Source organism: Pituophis catenifer, unplaced genomic scaffold (assembly GCF_029215685.1).
Source record: "Pituophis catenifer annectens isolate HBS135680 unplaced genomic scaffold, rPitCat1.0.hap2 SCAF_14, whole genome shotgun sequence".
Classification (NCBI taxonomy): Eukaryota; Metazoa; Chordata; class Lepidosauria; order Squamata; family Colubridae; genus Pituophis; species Pituophis catenifer.
The window spans coordinates 14212653-14231959 of NW_027256894.1; the positions used below are offsets into that span (position 1 = coordinate 14212653).

General features: G+C 42.7%; 1 protein-coding gene across 1 annotated transcript in view; it reads left to right on the forward strand.

The window, feature by feature from the left end:
* Positions 1-19307, forward strand: part of ARNT2 (aryl hydrocarbon receptor nuclear translocator 2) — an 86396-nt gene that overhangs the window by 28204 nt on the left and 38885 nt on the right. Inside the window, exons 6-8 of the mRNA XM_070953921.1 lie at positions 7998-8100; positions 12360-12425; positions 14993-15078. Coding sequence (XP_070810022.1) covers positions 7998-8100; positions 12360-12425; positions 14993-15078 — 255 coding nt within the window. The remainder of the gene's footprint in view (positions 1-7997; positions 8101-12359; positions 12426-14992; positions 15079-19307) is intronic.

Consider the following 19307-nt stretch of genomic DNA (forward strand, 5'->3'; position numbering starts at 1 on the left):
CCCTGAGGCACCCCCAACCCACTCAGTCTAAATGCATTTGGATTACAAGATCCATAAAACATATGAAGAACGGTTGCAGGAACTGCGTATGTCTACTTTAATGAAAAGAAGGACTAGGGGAGACATGATAGCAGTCTTCCAATATCTCAGGGGATGCCACAAAGAAGAGGGAGTCAAGCTGTTCTCCAAAGCACCTGAGGGCAGGACAAGAAGCAATGGGTGGCAACTAATCAAGGAGAGAAGCAACTTGGAACTAAGGAGAAATTTCCTGACAGTTAGAACAATTAAATCAGTGGAAGAACTTGCCTCCAGAAGTTGTGAATGCTCCAACACTGGAGGTTTTTAAGAAGATGTTGGATAAGATGATAAGATGAGATGAGGTGATAAGATAAGATAAGATAAGATAAGATAAGATAGATAGATAGATAGATAGATAGATAGATAGATAGATAGATATAGATATAAAAACAGGAGGACACAACATACATAAAAAGATAAAGGCAAAGCTTTATACCAAAGACTATCTACTTAATAGCTTTGCAGATTCTACTTCTTCCATGCCTTTACAAAGCAGAAGAGCCATGTGCATGCATTTTAACGTGCAAGATGCTAATGTCAATCGCTTGTTTTGTGATAAAGAAAAGGAATTCTAATTCATATTAGGGGATATAACATTTGTCATTTGGCTTAACTTTTTGAAGGAAAACAATGTGGTTTTGGGGGGTGCGGAGGGAGGGATGAGGAATGAAATCTTCCCTAATCAAGTTTATGGCTTGCATTTCTCCTCTGAGAAATAGTTGAAAGGTTAAAAGCAAAACAGATGATCAGGGGGCTGAAACAATCCCTGCTTTTTTTTCTTATTGTGTAACCGAAAAACATGACTAAGCAGATTCAGTGGATCTTATTTTATTTGGCATGTGAGCACGATTGCATCCTCTCATTTGCACTGTGATTTCGTAAGGAACCATAACAGGAAATACGCTTACATTATAATGGAAAGAGTGACAGAGCAGGGATCGGCTTATTTTGATTAACTGCCTTTTATTGAATTAAAGGACACGAGTTTTGCACAGAAATCAGTCTACTGTAATACTAGAAACGGAGTCTTGTAAAACAGTAGGGAGTTTGCAGAGATTAAGACCAGCAAAAAACAAGTCTGCCTTTCAGAAGCCATCAGATCTGCAGATGTTGATAGCTTCAGCAGCTGTATGCGGCTTTAGTTCGATGTCCGGTTGCAAGGAATGTTGTTAGCAAGCAAAGTTTGCACACCCAGAGGGAATCCAGATGTGGAAGGAGTCAGATTGTCTATGTGCAAATGGAAGATGGATTAATCAGCAAAACAGTGCTGTAGCAAAGTGACATCAGACCAAAGAGAGGATGCGAGAACTTTTAACACTCTTGAGTCACTTTTGAATAAATAGCCCCGGAGTTAGAAATTTAGAAATCATTTTGTCCTTTGAAAAAAACGGAATAAAGTATTATCTTGTTTATCTTTAAAGGATGTCTGCTAAGAGCTTTTATGACTGGGTACTCTTACAGTAAAAAGCCATGGTTTGTTATGTAAACTACTATTGACGCCATGCAATTTGCTAAGCTTAAAACAAAATTCATTTTGCTAAGAACGCACTAAGATTGTGTGTTTGAAGCAGTGGTGAAATCCAAATTTATTTTACTACCGGTTCTGTGGGCGTGGCAGGGGAAGGATACTGCAAAATCTCCATTCCCACCCCACTCCAGGGGAAGGATACTGCAAAATCCCCATTCCCTTCCCACTCCTGAGGGAAGGATATTGCAAAATCTCCATTCCCACCCCACTCTGTGGCCAGCCAGAGGTGGTATTTGCCGGTTCTCCGAACTACTCAAAATTTCCACTACCGGTTCTCCAGAACCTGTCAGAACCTGCTGGATTTCACCCCTGGTTTGAAGGCAAGGATAATTCAGAATGGCTGAAATTCTGACTTTTGATTCATATGCAATTTATCTGTCTTGATGCACTCGATAAGGAAGGCAACAAGCTAGGAAATGTTGGGCACAGCAAACCAGAAACTAACCAGGAAGCAAGAGCTTCCTGTGACTTTTGAAGCCAGATTTGCCCTAACATCTCCTAAGTGAAAACCAGCTTCAGATGCTGGCATCCGTCTTCCGTTTTTTGGGACATACAAACTGGGAGCTTTGATGGGAATAAATGTAATAGAAATCAAGTTTTGACTTTCTTCCACATGAAAGGTTGGACTTTCTTCCTTCAAAACGTATCACATTACTTTTTTTCCCATTCCTCCGAATTAAATTATTTTCTCAAGGCGAAACATTTCCAATTCTTTCAACTCTCTTCTAAAGTCTTAATTTCTAATCTCCTGATCATCCTTGCTATGCTTCCTTTGGATTATTCCAGATTGCATCTTTCTTAAAGGGTGGGGCTCCACATGGAATTACTCAAAAGCAAACGTCACAGGTCATGCCAGTGAATTCCCCATTCTTCTCTTCTCTTTTTTGCCTTCTGAACGTGACCTAAAATGAAGTCTATTGTTGTTGTCCTTTAGCAGAGCTGTCTACAGTGGGATCCATAAATATCCCTGAATTCTGGTACTTGCATTCACATTTCTTTTTTGTTTTTATGTTTTTGACCCATGCTTTCCTTGTAGCTGTCAGCATTCCAAATAATGCACCCACAGAAAGCAGAACTCCAAGGCAGATAGATTCCGCAAAGGACAATTTTATTGGATAGATCATATTGGCACAACTGGTAAAAACTGACTCTGAAAGACTTCAGATCCTTCAAAGCGACTTATATAATGCTCATGTGCATATGAGCATCGGTGAGAGGTAGCATAAGCAGATAGTCATTCTGTCTAAGACTTGCAAATTCCCTGACTTCTTAAATGTTCATTTACAACTCAAGGGAGCACTTGATAAAAGAACTTCTGAGGGATCTTCAGTGCTCTCTGAACTTGGTTGTTTTCTTGCAAACGTTTCATTACCCAAACTAGATAACATTATCAGTGCTAGCAAGGAATGGGGTTTCTCTCAGTTATGGTCTAGTGCAGTGATGTCTAACCTTTTTGCCATCGCATGCCAAAAGTGTGGGGAGCGTGGGGGGAGGTCACACATGTATGTGCCCACACCCATAATTCAATGCCCCCGTGCCCCACCCTACCCCCACACTCCCCCCGCTTTTGGCACGCGACGGCAAAAAGGTTACTGGTGGGCCTGGTAGGCCTGTTTTTTCACCCTCCCCAGGCTCCAGAGGCTTTCTTGGAGCCTGGGGAGGGTGAAAACAACCTTCCACACACACACACGGAGGCTCTCTAGAGGCCCCTCCGCTGGGCCCGGAAGGCCCTAAAATTAGCTGGCCGGTGCGCACATGCGCACTGCAGCTGAGCTAGGGCAATACTCGCATGCCCACAGATATGGCTCCGTGTGCCACTTGTGGCACCCATGCCATAGGTTTGCCATCACGGTTCTAGTGTGTTGCCCTGTCAGTGTTGGTCTGGATGGTCTTAGAGATTTCTTTGGTTGGGCTGTTTAACAGTTTCTTGATTGGGGTATTGTTTACTTGATTGTTGGGTTCTCCAATGAAGAGGGGAGAGGAGGGGAGGGAGAGGAGGGAGGGGAGGAGAGGAGAGGAGAGGTCTTAGAGGTTCTTTGGTTGGGCTGTTTTCTGTTGGCTTGTTTGGCAATTTCTTGATTGGGTTCTCCAATGAAGAGGGGAGAGGAGAGGAGAGGAGAGGAGAGGAGAGGTTCTTTGGTTGGGCTGTTTTCTGTTGGCTTGTTTGGCAATTTCTTGATTGGGGTATTGTTTACTTGATTGTTGGGTTCTCCAATGAAGAGGGGAGAGGGGAGGGGAGGGGAGGGGAGGGGAGGGGAGGGGAGGAGAGGAGAGGAGAGGTCTTAGAGATTCTTTGGTTGGGCTGTTTTCTGTTGGCTTGTTTGGCAATTTCTTGATTGGGGTATTGTTTACTTGATTGTTGGGTTCTCCAGCGAAGAGGGGAGGGGAGGGGAGGGGAAGAGAGGAGAGGAGAGGAGAGGAGAGGTCTTAGAGATTCTTTGGTTGGGCTGTTTTCTGTTGGCTTGTTTGGCAATTTCTTGATTGGGGTATTGTTTACTTGATTGTTGGGTTCTCCAGCGAAGAGGGGAGGGGAGGGGAGGGGAAGAAAGGAGAGGAGAGGAGAGGAGAGGAGAGGAGAGGAGAGGAGAAGTTCTTCCAAGAACTTCTCTAGTGAGACTTTCCCAAATTAGAAGGCTGGATAATCATGAGGATTGGAGAGTGATGGAGCGATAACAAGGCAAAACAGCAAGTACAGTGCCAAGCATCAGCTCACAAAGCCAGCTAGAAGGCATTGTCCCAAGAAAGTCTGAAGTAATTTTCAAGCAGCCTGAGAAAAACAACCTCATTCATGGTGGGGAGGAAAACTTTCAGGAACCGTATTAGTTTCATAATTGGAGAAAACCTTGATCATCATTTGTGGTTGATGGCCTCTCTCTCTGCCATGCTTTTATGGAAGCCTAACAGGAAGTTGTTTTTGAAGGTTACGAGAGTATTAGTCACAAAAACAGCCCTGTATTAGTAAGCCTCATTGCCAGAGAATTTGGAACCACATTCCAATTTATTGTGATTAAAACAGCATCGGATAGTTTTGTAGTTGCTTATGTTTTTCATTAGGTTCTTCATCGTTTACTTTTCTACACCATTACTTTGCAGGTTCCTCGTTTCTCTATATTAAAACAAAGGAGAAATAGTTTAGAGTCTACCAAGATTCTTCCGGTGGGTTTTTTTTTTTTTTTAAATTCTGTTTCCTGTTGTTTTTCCCAAATAGCCTGTGGAATATTTTTCTTGGAGTAGAATCTTTTTTCATGGGGAGTGGGATTGTTGTTATTATCTTATCCAAGTCAAACTGAATTTCTCTTGTATAAGGCAACAGCAGGGAGCATAAGAATGAGTGCACAGGGGCATTTAAGGATATCAAGATTTACCTCTGTCTTAGTGAGACTGTGGCTACATTTGTGCAAGTCTTCTGTAGCTGCTCAACTTGGTTGGGGTTCTCCCCCCCAACCGAAAAAAGATGCAGTAAAAACAAGGGCATGGATCTTAGTTTGAGAGGTAGACTTGCCCTGAGATGCATTCACACATTTTTTTTAATTTGTCAAACATGTATTAGATAGCAGATATAAGTATAAACGTAGGATTTTCGTTTTAGAAGTAGTTTGTTGTGTACCACTGAATCAAAGGCTTTACAGAAGTCTATGTAAATTGTGTCTATTGCTTTGCCCTGATCGAGTTATGTAGTCCATATGTTTTTGCAACGTAGGTAGGAGTTGAAGATTACAGGTTTTTTCTGAAACCAAATTGTTTGTTAGAGAGTAGGTTGTTTGTCTCTAAGTGGAGGGTAATGGATTGGTTAATGATGGATTCCATGCCTTTGCCGGTGATGCAACATAAAGAGATTGGTCTGTAATTTTCAGCTAGGCTGGGGTCTCCCTTTTTGAAGACATTATACAACATTGCTGTAGTGTAGGATGCTTTTGTTATAGTTTGTTGAACAACTTGCATAAGAGCCTGGATGGCAGAGAATGTGAAGTCAGGTTGAATGGTTGATGCATTATTTGAAACAAAGTGCATGGGTTTGTGCGAACCAGGGCCAAGTTGCAAAATTTTGGAAAATCTAGGTAAATGTGTTCCTTTTTTTTTTCTTCCTAAAGGGAGGTATTTGTGAAACCTATTTCCGGAGTACTTCATCCAGTTGTTCCTACCAGATCTATGCATTTGCTTCCTACCAAATGCAGGACAATTCCTATTGTCCTGCTGGTTATTAGTTCTTTTAATTTAATTTGGACAACATGGACAGTTGATTTCTAGCCCTTAGGCACATTTTCATTCCAACATTGCCAGAAAATGCTTGGGGAGTGGTGCGCTGGCCTAGAGGTGGAGCTCTTGCTTCACAATCAGGAGGCTGTGAGTTCGATCCTAAGTAGAGGAAGATATTTCTCTCTCTGGGCACAATGAGAATAGATCTGCTGTACGAAACTCCGCATTGGCGACAGGAAGGGCATCTGGCTAGTAAACATTCTGCTAGCTCCATTTGGTTGCCCATACTCCACCCTGCGAGGGATTATGGGGTTGTTAAAAGAAGATCATGATTGCCAGAAAATGCTTGGGATTTTCTGAAGATGTGTTCTTGTAGAAGATTTTCATTCAATGTGGCAAGAAAAGTTACAAAGTGGAGCAAAACTCACTTAACAAATTTCTCACTTAGCAGTATAAATTTTGAGCTCAATTGTGGTCATAAGTCTAGGACTACCTGTACCATAGAATCTGAGGATCAAAGAAAGAAAGAAAGAAAGGAAGGAAGGAAGGAAGGAAGGAAGGAAGGAAGGAAGGAAGGAAGGAAAGGGGCAGTTTTGAATTAGGGGGTCGAACCAACTTCTTTAGTGAGAATCGCAAAAGAGAGGGGGAGAGAATGAAAAAAATGGGCAGTGAACTTTGGTCCTGATTTCATCATTTTGTGGGGAAAGTGATGGGGCAATGATGAATAAACGAGCGTTTTTTGAGGGTTTTTGGCACAGGAAGCAATAGGCTGCGGAGGTGACAAAGTTCAAATTATGGCCTTGTTTTCCTAATTTCTTCCTTTTGAATAAGACAGATCCTGGTAGGGTGAAAACTTGGGAAAAATGAACAATTTACTGGAAAAAAAAATATGGGAAAGGCATACTTTCCTTTAAACTTTTGTATGCGTTGCTTAATCTTGAGAATTTAGGGATTTCCAGTATAGTCTGTTGGTTTGAGGGATTATTAGTTTGAATTGCTGTGTCCATAAAAATCTGCATCTTGCACATGACAGACGCAGCAGTGGGTACCCGCAAATGATTGGAGGGTTAGGTCATCCATGTGTGGTCCCGCTTTCTGAGCCGTCTCTGAAAAGAAGACCATTTGGGATGGTGCAGTGTGTGATTCAGGAGGAGAACCGGGCGTCTGCTAATCATCTTTCAAACATCTCCGACAGCATTCCTAAGTGAAGATGTAAGGAGTCAAAAATACGAGTGTGGGCAGTTTGCTTCATTAAGGTATCCCAAGCCAGAAAAAGCAGAACAAATTAGAACAATTTTCATAACTGTCTCAGCACTGGGAGCAAAGGAAGAAAGAATCACATACGTTTTCCCGTATGTGACTTAACTGTGAGCATCAAGCATGAAGGTTTTTTCCCCTTCTTTACTAGATGATTTATGGCCGAGGTTTGTAATTCATTGTCCTGTTGCGGCAGGGTCCAAATTCTCAGAATGTATGCTTGCTTTCATTGGATGCTTTGTTTCTCCTATACGCGGTATATTTTATGGCTGCGAGAGACTATAAATCCTTCCATTCCAATCAATCTTCACAGCTTCTATTGGTTTAAATGTGGTTTTACTTACCATTATTTGAGCCTCCTGGGCTGATATATATTGATTTAAATCAAGGATCTGCCAAACTTAATCCTCTCCTTTCATTGTGGCCGATTATTTTTTCCGATTAATAAACCAAAACGTCATTACGATTGCATAGACATTGGCACAGGTTTAATCTATGCCTACTACAAAAATTGGTATCCCTGTCCTAGGAACCTCAGTGGCAGAAACTCTTGTCTTCTGCTTAGAATTTGTGTAACGCATTCACACATTTTTATGCCAGATTCAACTGCTGAGCTTCTAATGGGTGCAGCTATAGCCACTGTAGAACAAGGCACTGTTGGTACATTTCAGGGTGAGTTCAGACGTGCAGCAAACTAGCTAATGTGAAAGGCTTAATGAAGATACTGTAATTGCTGGATTGGTCCACTCTGCTGTTATTCCTTCCTCCTTGCTGCCGGTATTGTAAGGAACTATAACACAGTTCTGAAATATTATACTCCTAACACTGTAACATGATTTGAATTTAGGCTGTGATCTCTTAAGTCAAATTGCCTTCTTGGTGATCCATCTTTTTTTCCTTCTTGTTCTCATTTGCACTTCCCCTTCCCACTGCGTAGGGAGGATTTTGGATTTGAAAACTGGCACGGTCAAGAAGGAAGGTCAACAGTCTTCAATGAGAATGTGCATGGGATCCAGGCGTTCCTTCATATGCAGAATGAGGTATGCTATTCCTGCTTTCATCCTTAAGGGAAGACTAGAACCTCCCTTCTTAGCCCAGTACCTTAATAGGAGCCTGAGTGGCGTAGGAGGCTAATGCCTCCTACTAAGGCAGCATTTAACATCCAGCTGCCTGCAATTACTGCGAGTTCAATTCTCACCAGGCTCAAGGTCGACTCAGCCTTCCATCCTTTCTAAGGTGGGTAAAATGAGGACCCGGTTTGTGGGGGCAATAAGCTGACTTTGTATAAAATATACAAAAAGTATGAAGGCTATTGCTTAATGCACTGTAAGCCGCCCTGAGTCTCCGGAGGAGGGCGGCATATAAAAATAAATAAAAAATAAATAAAAATAAAAATAAAAAAATAATACCCACTGCACCACACTCAGTGGTGGGATTCAAATAATATAGCAATCGGTTCTCTGCCCTAATGATTTCTTCCAACAACCAGTTCACCAAACTGCTCAGAAAGTTAACAACCGGTTCTCCCAAAGTGGTGCTGAATCCCACCACTGACCACACTGGTATTCATTCATTCATTCAATCAATCAATCAATCAATCAATCAATCAATCAATCAATCAGAACAGAGCTGGAAGGGATCTTCTAATTTATTTATTTATTTTTAAAATTTTTATACCGCCCCCCTCTCCCGAAGGACTCGGGGCGGTGAATAGCCAAAATTAAAAAACGTGCAATATAAACATTAAAATAGTATAAAACAAAATTAAATTTATCTTTGGCTTCCCCCAATTTAAAAACCCCTTACCCATAAAATTCACCAATTAATTTTTTTTTTAACCCAGCCCAGCTTGCTGAAATAAAAAAGTCTTCAGGGCCCGGTGGAAGGTCCGGAAGTCCGGGATCAGTCGTATCCCTGGGGGTAGCTCATTCCAGAGGGCGGGTGCCCCCACAGAGAAGGCTCTTCAACCCACTCCTCAAGCATGAGATCCTATACCCGTGATGACGAACCTATGGCACGCATGCCACAAGTGGCACGCAGAGACCTCTCTGTTGGCACGCCAGCTGTCACCCCAGCCCAGCTCCACTGTGCATGCATGTGTGCCTCCTGCCAGCCAGCTGGTCTTTGGGTCTCTGCCACACATGTGCAAGGGGGGGGTGCATGGGAGATGCGCATGCACGGCGGGCATGCATGGGGGGTGCAGATTGGTGCAGAAAGCTTTCCAAGCCCAAAACAGGGCAGCGGGGGGGGGGCTCACGCGGTACCCCCACACCCTGTTTTGGCTTCCAGGTTGGTGCAGGAGGCTTTCCAGGCCAAAATGGGGCGGGGGGGGGGACACACGGGCCCCTCCCCCTGGTCAGGAAATTTCTCCTTAGTTCTAGGTTGCTTTTCTCCTTGATTAGTTTCCACCCATTGCTTCTTATTCTGCCTTCAGGTGCTTTGGAGAAATAAGTGCTACAACTGTCAGAAAAGAATGATCCCAATTGCAAACTAGCAATTTTCAGAAAGCGGGTGCTTGTTTTCATTAATAATATCCATAAACCTGCATCTTGTGAAGGGGTGGGTTCTACTTAACCTTTACTACCGGTTCTCAACGGGAGCGCCCACAGATCCTCCATTATGACGTCCGGGCAGGTGGGCAGAGCTTCTCGCTGCTTTTACTACCGGTTCGCAAGAAGCGGACAGAATTGGTTGCAACCCACCACTGATCTTGTGTTTTTTTTTTTTGAAACTTATGAGTCAGTCGCTCACATCCTTTCCTTGGTTGTGTTTACCAGAACTTGAAATCATCAGATTGACTATGGAATGTGATCCATTGTGTCATCCTACTACATTATTATTCAGATTATTATTTCTGAGACCTAAGATCGGAATGGAAATGTGGCCTTATTTCTGTTTCATAACAAACCACATTTTTTATTCATAAGGGGAAAGAACACAAATAACTAATCACCCAGCTAATTTTAGGCACATGAGCAAGTTTTGAGAATATCTTCATTTTTCCAAATTTGAAATACTTTAGGTGTCTTTAAATACTTTATTTTTTAAAAAAACCTCACCGTATGGCAATAATTAAGCTTTCTCTCTTGGGCCTGTGGCTTATGGTTTAACCATTTTTGGGTCTAAAATAAATATTTGGGATTCTTATACCCATCTTAAAGCTGTCACTAAACATGGACCACATGATTTGGACATCAGCCGTCTTTGACTCTCCTCAGTTTGCTTTGTTTACCATTTTGTCCAAAGAAGAGCTTATGTAATTGAAATTGCATTTTATTTTACCATCTTGAATTAGCCTAATACGTTTGTGGTGCTACTATAGATTGGCACCCCCCCATGGTCAGAACAGCTGCCTTTTTTAAATTTTTGTTCTTAGATGTTTTTATTATTATTATTATTATTCTTTTGGTTTGGTAAGTACGTGGATTTATCCATATAACCATGGAATCCTACATCAAATGGTTAGCCTGACTAGGTGGCTCAGTGGCTAAGACACTGAGCTTGTTGATCAGAAAGGTCAGCAGTTCGGCGGTTCGAATCCCTAGTATAGGTTTCCTGCATGAGCAGGGGGTTGGACTAGATGACCTACAAGGTCCCTTCCAACTCTGTTATTCAAATGGAGAAAAATAATCTCTACCTGACGGTTAATAATCAATAAAGTTGTGGATGCTCCAACACTGGAGGTTTTTAAGAAGAGATTGGACAACCAATCTCAGGGTGCCGTCGGCCAAACAGTGTCGACTGGCGGGCCCCAGGTGGAGAGCCTTCTCTGTGGGGGCACCTACCATCTGGAACGAGCTCCCCCCGGAGATACGGAGGATCCCGGATCTGCGCACGTTTCGTCGTGCTCTCAAAACATTTTTATTTCAGCAGGCTGGCCTGGCCTAACTCTCCCTTTTAAATTTTTAAATCGTTTAATTTGTTTATAAATTGGGTGTTTTAAATTTGTTTTGGCCAAAAAATTTAATAATTTTAATGGATTTTTAATGTTTGTATTATCTGTATTTTATCTTGGCTGTTCACCGCCCTGAGTCCTTTGGGAGTAGGGTGGTATAGAAATTTGATAAATAAAATAAATAAACCGTTTGTCTGAAATGGTTGTCCAATCATTCAGGCAGGGTTTCCTGCCTGAATGGTAGATTGGACTAGACGTTCCAGTAAAGATGATTAGGGGACTGGAGGCTCAAACATATGAAGAACGGTTGCTAGAACCGGGTATGTCTAGTTTAAAGAAAAAAAGGACTAGGGGAGACATGATAGTAGTGTTCCAATATCTCAGGGGCTGCCACAAAGAAGAGGGAGTCAAGCTATTCTCCAAAGCACCTGAGGGCAGGACAAGAAGCAACAGGGTGGAAACTAATCAAGGAGAGAAGCAACCTAGAACTAAGGAGGAATTTCTTAACAGTTAGAACAATTAATCAGTGGATAGCTCTGCAGACAAGGCACTGTAATTTAACACCAGCTGTCTGCAATTAAAGTAAGTTCGAATCTTGCCAGGCTCAAGGTTGACTCAGCCTTCCATCCTTTCTAAAGTAGGTAAATTGAGGACCCAGTTTGTGGGGGCAATAAGATGACTTTGTATAAATATACAAAAGGATGAAGGCTATTGCTTAACGCACTGTAAGCCGCCCTGAGTCTCCAGAGAAGGGCGGCATATAAATCAAATTAAAAAAAACTTGCCTCCAGAAGTTGTGAACGCTCCAACACTGAAGGTTTTTAAGAAGAGATTAGAAAACCGTTTGTGTGAAATGGTATAAGGTTTCCAGCTTGAGCAGTTGATTGGACTAGAAGACCTCCAAGTTCCCTTCCAATTCTGTTATTCTGCTCTTCTGTATTCTGTAAGGTTGGAGTTTTTAATCTTTGGCTAGTATCGCTCCTCCAGTGATTACGTAAAGCTACAACAAAATGACTTCTGGATCAGCCTACAGAGAGATACAGATTAACGGTGTTAGAAGAGACCTTGTAGGTTATCTAGTCCAACCCCTTGCCCAGAGAGCAACAAAAAGAGAGCCACCTGCTTTAAGACGACACTATTAATTGGATTACTTCTTCTTAGTTCTAAGTTGGATCTCTCTTTGATAAGTTTCCATCCATTATTTCTTCTCTTGCCTTCAGTTGTTTTGTAGAATAGGTTGTGACTTCGACGCGAACACAAAGCAAAGCAAACATCAACCCATGGTCTTTAAAAGCCTTTACTACCAAGGTTTCTGGCTGCAGTTGTGTTACTCTGTTGTGTTGTGGTTTGTTCCCTGCAATCAAGTAGGATGGCTAACTTGTCTTATGCTGTTTTCATTTCTAGATGTGGAAATGCTCCGTTGGATCATTTACCTCTGAACAGGATAACAACTATGAGGAAAAGATACAGGTTGGTGTTTTCTGTTCCTTCTTTGGCCTAACCATCAGTTGGTTAGGTCATTACCCAAGACCCTTAGAAAAATGTTGACTTATTATACAATAGGCCCGTGATGGCGAACCTATGGCACGCATGCCACAGGTGCCACGCAGAGCCCTCTCAATGGACACACCAGCTGTCGACCCAGCCCAGCTCCACTGTGCATGCATGTGGGTGTTGTGGCCCGTACGCGGCCTGTGTGGCTGGTGGCTGATTCCGACAGCGAGGAGGCTGGTGTGGTGCTACGCCAGCAGCCTGTGCAGCTGGCGCTCGAGTCGGACAATGAGGAGGCTGGAGAAGATGTGGTGCCAGAGGCGGGGATTCAGGCAGGGCCTTCAGAACCTCCAGAAGCTCCCATAAGTGAAGAGGAAGAAGAGGAGGAGCCACTTCTCGATGCACGGGCGCGCAGAGCTGCCAAAAGGCAGGAGTGGCTCCTCAGGAGGAGGTCTCCTCGAGAGTAAGGCTTGGGGCTAATTGGCCACTCCCTTAGCCTATTTAAGGAAGGACGACGACTGAGGCAATTTGCAAGGAACAACTTCGTTCACTCTCCTTCGCATCTGGATTTACTGCAAATTGCTTCTGGGTTTTCTGCCAACCATAGTAAGATTGTAACTATCTTTGGATTCTTGTAGGCTGTTAAGAAAGTTAATTAACAGCCTTTGTTTGAAAAAAAAACCCTGATTTTATTTTAGTAAACTAAGGTTTGTACAGACTTTGTGTGTGCTGCGTTCTTTGGGGTCCGTAGCTGGGGCAGAACAGTGGGCCTCCTGCCAGCCAGCTGGTGTTTGGGTCTCTGCAGCACATATGCAGGGGGTGGGGCGCATGGGGGATGCGCATGCATGGGGGAGGGGTGCAGATTGGTGCAAGAAGCTTTCCAGGCCCAAAACAGGGCATGGGGGCTCACGCAGCACCCCCACACTGTATTTTGGCTTCCAGGTTGGTGCAGGAGGCTTTCCAGGCCAAAATGGGACATGGGGTGGGGACACACGCAAGCCCCCCCCCCCCGTGCCCCATTTTGGGCCTGGAAAACCTCTTGCACCAACCTGGAAGCCAAAACAGGGCATGGGGCGGGGGGGGTGATGCGCATTCCCAGGGGCAGGTCGCATGCCCGGGGATTGCTCGCGTTGCATTTTGAGGGTTCTGGCATGCACACGTACATTAGCGTGCACACCTGAGCGCTTTGGGCACTCGGCACCAAAAAGTTAACCCTCACTGTAATAGGCAATGCTTGGGTTGACAAGATAAGGGCCTTGGTGGCGCAGCAGACTAAAGTGCTGTTAAGTAACACCAGCTGCCTGCAATTACTGCAAGTTCAAATCTCACCAGGCTCAAGGTTGACTCAGCCTTCCATCCTTTCGAGGTAGGTAAAATGAGGACCCGGATTATGGGGACAATACGCTGACTTTGTATAATAAAGAACACCATGGGGGGTGGGGGGCAAAAGCCCTACTAAGCAGGTATATACAAAAGTATGAAGGCTATTGCTTAACGCATTGTAAGCCGCCCTGAGTCTCCGGAGAAGGGCGGCATATAAATCGAACCAATAAATACATAAATAAATAAGTCTCAAAAGCATCAGTTCACATTCTTAATGGCCTTGGGATCAATGATGGCGGAGGCCTTCATGTTTGACACGTGGACTCTTAGGAATTCTGCAAACGTGCCAGTGGGCTAGTTGAATTTGAACAGACCCATCAAATTAAAACATTGACCAAAGGGTTGGGGTGAGCATAGAATGATTCGTTCTATGCTCACCCCAACCCTTTGGCCAATGTTACCAGTGTCCTTTTACCAAAGGACTAAACCACAGTTATTCTTAGTGTTGGAGACGAGCATCTGTTTTCTTAAATTGCAGGGTTTAAAATGTGCTCAAAACAAGATTTATTATTTGTCATTCTTCCTGTTAATTACATTTCATGGGGAATGTAATTAAAGGAAATACATGTGGTTTGCACACGTTTCTGCTTAATGGCTGCCTGCGTGCATTTGCATGTGTGTATGTGTTGAAGTATGTCTGTGTATTTATAAGCAACATTTAAATATATATATGTGTGTATACTTAGCTGTATTTCAAATAGGGAAGACCAAGAAGGGAATATAAATATTGCAACAAATTTGGTGGCTGTTCTTTTCAATACGTGGTTCTTTCCACGTATATTCATTTGCAGATTTCATATCCCAAATGTTTTGTTCTGCTGCAAGATTTGAGAAATGACATCCGTTTATTGGCAATATTTTCTTTTAAAAGTAACACCGACTTCCAAATGATCTTACAGAAGAAATAAATTGTGGCTTTATGCTGTATGTGACTCACCCAGTTTCTTCTATAGTCTCTTTCCGTGGCTTCCGATTGACGTAAGGGAGCGCTTGAGTTTGGACCTTGGGCCAGATAGGAAACATCTCTGCTTCAAAGAGGGAGTCACTCTGATTGAACTATGAAAAGAGGATTCAGAGAGTAGCGGTAATAAATTTGAAGGATCGTCTTGATTGAAAAACAAACATGGTTATTTATTTATTTTTTTACTCTGCTTTCTATTTAGAAACGGTCTGGGCCCAGTGAAGGAAGGAGAAGCACAATATGCTGTGGTCCATTGTACTGGGTACATCAAGGCATGGCCCCCAGCAGGTAAAATAGATAAAGCAGAGTATAAAACCTTCCATATGAATACCTTTGCTTTGGGTTGTTTCCAGAAATGAACAAGAGAGGCGTTTGGCAGCTCATTCATGACCAGGGATTCTTGGCCAAGGTTCCTTCCTTCCTTCCTTCCTTCCTTCCTTCCTTCCTTCCTTCCTTCCTTCCTTCCTTCCTTCCTTCTTCCCTCCCTCCCTCCCTCTCTCCCTCCCTCTCCCCTTCCCTCTCTCTCTCTCTCTCTCTCTCTCTCTCTCTCTTTTTCTTTCTCTCTTTCTCTCTCTTTCTTCCTCTTTCCTTCTTTCCTTCATTCTTTCTTGGAACAAAGAAGCTTCTCTTATATAGACCTCAGGGAACTTCAAAATTTTAGAATCCCAGGCAGGGGTGAAATCCAAAATTTTTCCCTACCGTTTCTGTGGGCGTGGCTTGGTGGGCGTGGCAGGGGAAGGATACTGCAACATCCCCATTCCCTCCCCACTCCTGGGGGAAGGATATTGCAAAATCTCCATTCCCACCCCACTCTGGGGCCAGCGAAAGGTGGTATTTGCCGGTTCTCCGAACTGCTCAAAATTTCCGCTACCGGTTTTCCACAACCGGTTAGAACCTGTTGGATTTCACCCCTGATCCCAGGGCTTTGAATCACATTCTACATGACTTTCCTACATGAAATCAGTATCCACAATATCTTTATCTCTGTGGTTTTTAATTGTATATCATCGGGTGAGAGAACATGATTCAGAATTCCACACCTACATGCCAAGGCATTTTTGAGTCTTTACTCTCGAGCAGCCATCAATACACACTAAATTCAAGTGCTATTTATCTCAAGAAATTGACACCCTTAGCAAATTTCTACAGGCCATGCTAGGATAGGCAACACAGCACATCTCATGGTCTACAGTTCCTCAGGTCCACAGCTAGCAACTGCATTAAAAAAGATCAATTTTTAAAACCCCAGAAGCCTTTATACATTTTTCTCCTGCTGTAATCTTTCCTCTCTGATGGCCAATTCTGAACCTAGGAGAATTTCGAAAGGAATTTTCTTTTCGGAGAGAAGAAAATCTGATTTTTATTTTTATTTTTTTTTAAACCCTATACGTAAGCCTTCATTCCAAGCTACCACACCCTCTAGTTCTTCAATAAAGCATTTCTGTTTTGAATGAGGTCTTCTGGGAATATATATATTTTTTCTTCTTGGCCCATTGCACTGTACTCTAAACATGCTGTAACTCAATATCACACACGGGGATATTTACATACGGGAAAATGTGGAAAACAGTTGGAAACTCAAGAGGGGATTGTGTCCAATGTTGTCAAGAGATGGTTTGGCTGACCTTATTTCTTGGATCTGCTGAAGAGTGTCTTTTCTCTCTGACAGCCCCTGCTGATGTGAATCAGAACAGGAGTTATCTTTGGTTGTGGATATTTAGATGTATTACCGGCCTAAAGCAGTGATTTTTTAAATTTCCTTGGGATTGCAAATATCACCATGTCCCCATCCTACTAAGGCTGTAAGAGGTTTTAGTCTGCTTGAACTTACTGTAGAGCTGTAGGTAATGCTCGTGGATCATATATTGTAGTGTGGCTCTTCCAGAGGTCTGCAAAGAATAGTTATGTTGTGTTCAGGGAAGGAAGAGGATTTTGCAAGAACCATTGGGACTATAGGTTTAGTCTTCCAAGCTTTCAGACTCATCCTGGAGCCCATCCTCAGGGAATTTCTCTCACACCAGAATGTGTGCTTGGGCTATTCTATGCCCAAATCACGTGTTCTATTTATGTGGTGCCTGGTTGTGTGTGGGTTTTTAGTTATTTATTGGGATATTAGCCACACAGCTCTGAGCTATGAGCCATACAGAACCAGGCACCATATAGAATAATAGAGTTGGAAGGGATCTTGGAGGTTTTCTAGTCCAACCTCTTGCTTAGGCAGGAAACCCTACACCACTTCAGACAAATGGTTATCCAACACCTTCTTAAAAACTTCCAGTGTTGGAGCATTCACAACTTCTGGAGGCAAGTAGTTCCACTGATTAATTGTTCTCACTGTCAGGAAATTTCTCCTTAGTTCTAGGTTGCTTATTACAGAATGTAAATATGTGGGTTAGTGCAAAGTTGTATGAATCTTTCCAAATGTGGTTATATTTTAAACACGTACAACTGGACTAGCAACCATTTCAGATGCAGAAGGCAAAAGAGCTGTGGTGGCGCAATGGTTAGAATGCAGTATTGCAGACTAACTCTGCCCACTGCCGGCAGTTCGATTCTCGCCGGCTCAGGGTTGACTCAGCCTTCCATCCTTCCGAGGTCAGTAAAGTGAGGACCTAGTTTGTTGAGGGTGATATGTTGACTCTGTAAACCGCTTAGAGAGGACTGTAAAGCACTGTGAAGCGGGATATAAGTCGAAGTGCTATTGCTATTGCTAAATTGGGAAGAATTGCTAAATTCTTCCCCCCCAACCTTTCATGACCAAAATATCTTGTATGAAAACCCCATAATCTTGTGACCAATTGCCAAATGTTCATGATGTCCTCTGAGAGATGGCCTAGTTTTCTGTTATCTTAGAAATCTCCTGAATTGCAAATGTTTGAAATTGCATTAGGGTAATTTAATTTTGTGAAGTCGTTTTTGAGAAGGGGCAGGTTCCCAGGTCCTTCACTTGCCAACTCCTAACTTTCCCTTGAAGAGGTTATTTGAGCATTAAATTTTAGTTTTTCTCTTGATTTACTTTTTTAAAAACTGCTTGGAGGAGTGAGAAAGCACAGGATCGTTGGGTTACATTAGCAGTCCAACTACCTGTGTATACAGGTAGTCCTTGACTTACAACAGTTCATTTAGTGACCATTCAAAGTTACAACAGCACTGAAAATAGTGTCATATGACCGTTCTTCACACTTATGACCATTGCAGCATCTCTCTGGTCCAAATTCAGATGTTTGGCAAGTCACTTACATTTGTGACGGTTGCAATGATTCCCTTTTGCGGCCTTTTGAAAAGCAAAGTCCATAGGCAACCCAGCTTCACTTAACAGCTGTGTTACTAATTTTACCAACTGCAGTGTTTCACTTAACAACGGGGGCAAGAAAAGTCATAAAATGGGGCAAAACTCGCTTAACAAATTCCTCACTTAACAACATAAATTTTTCTGTGGTGCTCAACAGAAGTTGGACGCTACCTGTAATTTCTTCTTAGAAAAAAGGAGAAAGTTGGTTGCCGGCACGTATGAATCAGACAGCCATGTTTTTGTTTTTCTGTGGGGTTTTTTTCTTCTTCTTTTTTTAGATTCAGAGGTAGACAATACATAACGGCAAACAGCTGCTTTCTAAAGCATTTCCCCATCTTAGAAAGAAAGAAATTGCACGTTTTTTTTAAACTTTGAAGTATTTCAAACATTTTTGGAAAACAAACGTTTCCATTTTAATTGTGTGTATATTTGTTTTAAGGAATTTCTCCAGAGAGGTCTGAGCGATGAGTGGATCAGATGTCATAGTGAATATAGTGAAAAGAATGTAAATGGAGCCAAGGATGTTCCAACTGCTCTTAAGCAATGTGTGTATGTGTATTTGTTGAATGCGTGCAAGGATATAGCACACCCTGCATTCTTTGGGCCTTTCAGGAGCCTTTGAATTGTGACTTAGCCTAATTGGCTTCTTATGGTAGCACTGTACCCTTCAACAATGGAAAAAATGTGGAGAGGGGGGAGTGGATTCTTTGATGGCATTTTCAGTTGTCTCATAAGGGTCTTATGAAAAACAAATATCTGTACATTTCGACTTCGTTGTGAAAGAATCAACAAAATAATTGGAAGATGGTAAAGTCTCCACCGAAATGTAAGAACATTTGCTTATCTCACCAGTGACGGTGATGAATAATTACATTAATGGTTCTTTTCTGGTTTAGAAGCTTATTATTTATGCTGGCCTTTCCCAACTGGGTGCCTTGCAGGGAATCATGGGAAATTTAGAGAATTCTAGGTGCTATAAGGGACGTGGTGGCTCAGCGGCTAAGATGCTGCGTTTGTCGATCAAAAGGTTGGCAGTTCAGCGGTTCGAATCCCTAGTGCCGCGTTATGAGCTCCCGTTACTTGTCCCAGCTTCTGCCAACCTAGAAGTTCGAAAGCACATAAAAAATGCAAGTAGAAAAATAGAGACCACCTTTGGTGGGAAGGTAACAGCATTTCGTGCGCCTTTGGCATTTAGTCATGCTGGCCACATGACTACGGAGACGTC